Source organism: Xiphophorus maculatus, chromosome 17 (genome assembly GCF_002775205.1).
Source record: "Xiphophorus maculatus strain JP 163 A chromosome 17, X_maculatus-5.0-male, whole genome shotgun sequence".
In the NCBI taxonomy this organism is placed as follows: Eukaryota; Metazoa; Chordata; class Actinopteri; order Cyprinodontiformes; family Poeciliidae; genus Xiphophorus; species Xiphophorus maculatus.
In genome coordinates this window covers 9,556,398-9,560,918 of record NC_036459.1, presented here as the reverse complement: position 1 = coordinate 9,560,918, position 4,521 = coordinate 9,556,398, and the positions used below count along the sequence as shown (strand labels likewise).

The 4,521-nt window shown below is 36.7% G+C and overlaps 1 protein-coding gene across 1 annotated transcript; it reads right to left on the bottom strand.

Moving 5' to 3' along the window:
* LOC102234005 (pro-MCH 2-like) lies at positions 1–1,706 on the bottom strand. The gene is made up of 3 exons (XM_005800003.2): positions 1,418–1,706; positions 176–305; positions 1–92 (listed from the first exon to the last, which is right to left on the bottom strand). Exons 1-3 carry the CDS (start codon positions 1,643–1,645, stop codon positions 46–48), a joined length of 405 nt encoding a protein of 134 aa, XP_005800060.1. The 5' UTR covers positions 1,646–1,706; the 3' UTR covers positions 1–45.
* Between the last annotated feature and the right edge of the window lie 2,815 nt (positions 1,707–4,521).

The window sequence follows — 4,521 nt, the reverse complement described above, 5'->3', positions numbered from 1 at the left end:
TTTTACATGTTATGGTGTACTTTTTGTAGTATATTTGAGAAACACTCAAACCCAACAGGGTCGGTAAACTCTTCCAATCATACATCGTAGTACTGTAAGGATGAAAACATAGAAATCGGTGAAAACAATGATTTGATAATCGTGAAAAAATGAAGGAGACATTTCAGATTCTTACTGTCAAGGTCTTTTTCTCGTTTGTTTAGTTTCAAAGTGAACTCATCAGGTGTGCGGTCCAAACTTCGTTCTTCCACCAGAGGATGACGCCGGTTCAGCCCACGAATACGTTGCCCCTCCAGGTTCATGTCCTAAAATATATTAATCACCACATGTATAATCTGAATAATCAAGACGCAACAACAACTTCAAAAGATTATTTTTCCACTCAGCAGATGTTGGATTTCCCTTTATCAGCTGATCCAACTCTCAGAAAATGGAACAAATGTGTCCTCGTGTTTTTTTACGATATCACAGTAACCTGTTTTTTCCAAAGTCCTGGCTCACTCAGATGTAGATGTCTTTGTTGTTTCAATTATGGCTCTCTGTTCCCCATTACCACAGAGATAACCACTGTGTTCATGACACACTAGAGACGTAAAAGCCAGAAAAACATATTGTAGCCGAAGGCTTTCATGAAACACCAATATATCATCATTCTTCCTGGTGCGATTTCAGTAAATCTTTATGGGCTTGTGATCATCTGACCTTTTCGAGTAATGGCATTTCCCAGTTTTCCAGCACTGCTGTAAAATTATGTTATAATGTGGGTAAAATATTGACTTAACAGTAGATTACTGGATGGTGGCCAGCTGAGAAAGGTCAAATGGAGATAATGTGCACTGTGAAGAAGTCTCACAATGGATGTTTATGGCTATTAGGAAAAAATTACTTTTACAAGTTTGTAGATTAATTCAGATTAATGCTATTGGCTTATAGACACAAAAACCTGCTTGCCGATGATGACTACCATTGGTTTTAGCTGTCAAGTTGTCAACATAACGTGACAAATTTCAAATGTAAATATAAAAGGGATGCATTGCTTTGCTACTCCTTGTCAATACTACGACACGTAGATAAGGTCCAATGGTATCGCAATTCATAGCTCATTAGGTTTTAATCAAATAAAAATAAAAGCTAGTTATGCTTGCTTGACTTTGAAAATATGAATATGTACTTGTGCTGTGAAATTTAATGTTTTGGTTCTGATAAAAATAAATAAATAAAAGGAGTACTCTGATAGATCAACAGTAGAGCAGCCATAGTAAAATGGTAAAACTTACTAATTAATTATATTTCTAATCATTGTATTTCAATTTAAGCTTTCATAACATTAATGCTAACTTGTACAGTCTGGAAAAAAATTGCTTAAAATAGAATCCACACACAGCTAAAAACTTTTTTTATCCCTTGGAAAACTTACCGGTATGACGATGATTTTGGATGTCCCGTCATATGTGAGGCTCCGTCTGTACATCAGAGGAACCATAGCGTGTTCAGTCATGTCGTCATCACCCAGAAATGAGTCCAAACCTTCTTGTTCTGTAGCGCCATCTTCTACTGTAGTTGAAGGAATAGCTACTGTGACCAAGTGGCTGTTCATCTCAGAGAAAAGCATTAAAGCAAGCAGGAAGGAGAAGATGGACATCATCGAAATCAGTGTTCACACTCAGAACTTGCCTGATATTCCCTCACCAAACAGCTGATGTGACAAGGCATTAAGCTGCTTTATATAGTGAAGGATAGTGGAAAATTTCACCAAAATGCAGCTACGTATCTATCTATAAAGGCTGAAGGTGACAGAAAAGTTTAAAAGGTGACTCAAAATAATCTACAATCTAATTAAAAAGAAAAAAGGGAAGATTAGAGATGGGATGAGAAACATGCTGGTTGTAATTCTTCATCCTTATCAAACTGGGGTTGACTGGTCACATAAAAGGTCAGAGGGCAGGAAATAAGCAGGAGTATTAAGTTTACTGAAATAAACTCAACAGGTGGTAGGACAAAAGCAGGGTGGTTAAAGATGCCTGTTGAGCGGTCATAAGGGTCATGCTTTGTGGCTTTTCAAAACCTACTGAAAAGCCATCAACAGATGTCTTAAACACATACTAACCCTCCCAACTCTACTTTATAGTACTAATCCTTACACACTGTTGCAGAGAATGACGTGTTCTCAGTTTATTCAATGTATTTTACGAATTATATTTTACTGCATTGCACAAACACTTTATCTTAAAAAGTATTCTGATCTAGTTTATTATGCTAATATTTCTATCTCTTTTCAGTAAGATATATGAGCTAGGGAAGTCAATAGTTCCTTAACATAGATTTTTTTAAGTCCTATGTTCACTGGCAGGTTTTTTTTTTCACGTATAACATGGGAAAATGTCTTATAAATGAAATAATTTTCAAGTGGAACTGGTACTTTTTCATCAATTTTAAGGAATTACTGACATAAAACAAGCTCCTATATCTTGCTGAACAATGTTGTCTAATTTTATGTGAACCAACATATTCGCACTAGAAATAACACAAAAAATGTGTGTTTTTGCAGCCTATATACTGCACAGAAATTAATCACTGGGAATCGTTTTGCTACGCCTTTTCATTTTCTTATGAACACAAATACCAAGTGAGCCAATCGCATTGCAGGGACTTGGTGCATTTAGGTGTCTGGACATGGTGAAGACGACATGAGGAAAAAATTTATGTTTCGGTGACCGTATATCTACCGGGATTTTGATACACATCTAGACAATGAAAAAGAGAAAATATCCAATAAGCAGCCATTGTGTGGATGAAAATATGTTGTTGGTGTCAGAGGAGAAAGGTAGAGCATCTCTGAACAAACTCCATTTCAATAATCAATCAATCAAATTTTATTTGTATAGCACATTTCAGCAGCAAGGCATTTCAAAGTGCTTTACATCATTACAAACACAGAAACACAATGCAATATAGAATCAAGTTCCATCAATAAATTTGTAATTGATTACATTTCAAATGCAATCCTAAACAGGTGGGTTTTTAGTTGAGATTTAAAAGAAGTCAGTGTTTCAGCTGTTTTACAGTTTTCTGGAAGTTTGTTCCAAATTTGTGGTGCATAGATGCTGAAAGCTGCTTCTCCTCGTTTGGTTCTGGTTCTGGGGATGCAGAGCAGAACCAGAACCGGAAGACCTGAGAGGTCTGGAAGGTTGATACAATAACAGCAGATCTTTAATGTATTGTGGTGCTAAGCCGTTCAGTGATTTATAAATTAACAACAGTATTTTAAAGTCTATTCTTTGAGCTACAGGGAGCCAGTGGAGGGACTTTAAAACTGGTGTTATGTGCTCTATCTTCCTGGTTTTAGTGAGAACGCGAGCAGCAGCATTCTGGATCAGCTGCAGCTGTTTGATTGATTTGTTGGACAGACCTGTGAAGACGCTGTTGCAATAATCAATACGACTGAAGATGAATGCATGGATGAGTTTCTCTAGATCTGGCTGAGACATTAGTCCTTTAATCCTGGAAATGTTCTTCAGGTGATAGAAGGCCGACTTTGTGACTGTCTTTATGTGGCTCTGGAGGTTCAGGTCAGAGTCCATCACTACTCCCAGTGAGTGAACCAAACAGGCTACAGTTGCTTGAGAAAATACAGCAGGCTTAGAAAAGAAAACTAAGGCTACAGTTCAAATGGGTTCACCAAAATTGAACAGTAGGAGAAAGAAAAAATGTTGCCTGGATGAGTTTCAGTTGCAACATCCAGATTATAGGGTCTGAATTTTGCACAAACAGCATCTAGGCAGGAAACAATCCAGCTTTGGAACGAAGGTTCAGCCTTGTGGTGGTGTAATGGTGTGAGGAAAACGATATTTTCTTGTTCTCTTACTAACTGAGCATTGTTTGAGCCTCACAGCAAGCCATCATATTGATGATGATCATGTCTATCGCTTTGACAAAAGCACTTCCATGTCACAAACCTCAACTTATTTCAAAATCTCCTGTTAAATATGACGATGAGTTCATTGTACTAAAATGGCCTCACCATTCACCAGATCTCAGGCCAATAGAGCACCTTTGTGATGTGGTTAACAACCCAAAATTATGGTAAATTAATTTTATACAGCCGTTATCAAGAAATTACTCAGACAACGTATAGACACCATGAAGGAGAGCCAAGAAATTCAAGAACAAATGAGATAAAGTTATTGACATCTATCAGGTTTGTTTTTCTAAGGTCACCAGACTTAAAAAAAAAAAAAAAAGTATTTTCAAGCAGCAGCAAAACACAAAAGAACATAAAAGTGTTGCACATATAAATAGTCTACAACACAATATATAAATTGTTCTATACACTTCAAACAACTAAAAAAATGCAAAATGCAACATATCAAACTACACAAGCCATAGCTGTTATCATATACAGCCCATTTCTACATTTACTGATGCCACAATTCAAACACATAAGCCGCACCCCAAACGAAAATACGAAACAACTCAAAGCGTCAGATATAAAAGCTAAAAATGTCAACAACAGAGATTGTT

Excerpts from the sequence above, each read along its gene's own strand:
- LOC102234005 (XM_005800003.2), bottom strand. The coding sequence starts at position 1,645 with ATGATGTCCATCTTCTCCTTCCTGCTTGCTTTAATGCTTTTCTCTGAG. Across the intron at positions 306-1,417 it reads CCAAAATCATCGTCATACCG|GACATGAACCTGGAGGGGCA; the intron begins GTAAGTTTTCCA and ends AATATATTTTAG. Across the intron at positions 93-175 it reads ACGAGAAAAAGACCTTGACA|TACTACGATGTATGATTGGA; the intron begins GTAAGAATCTGA and ends TCATCCTTACAG.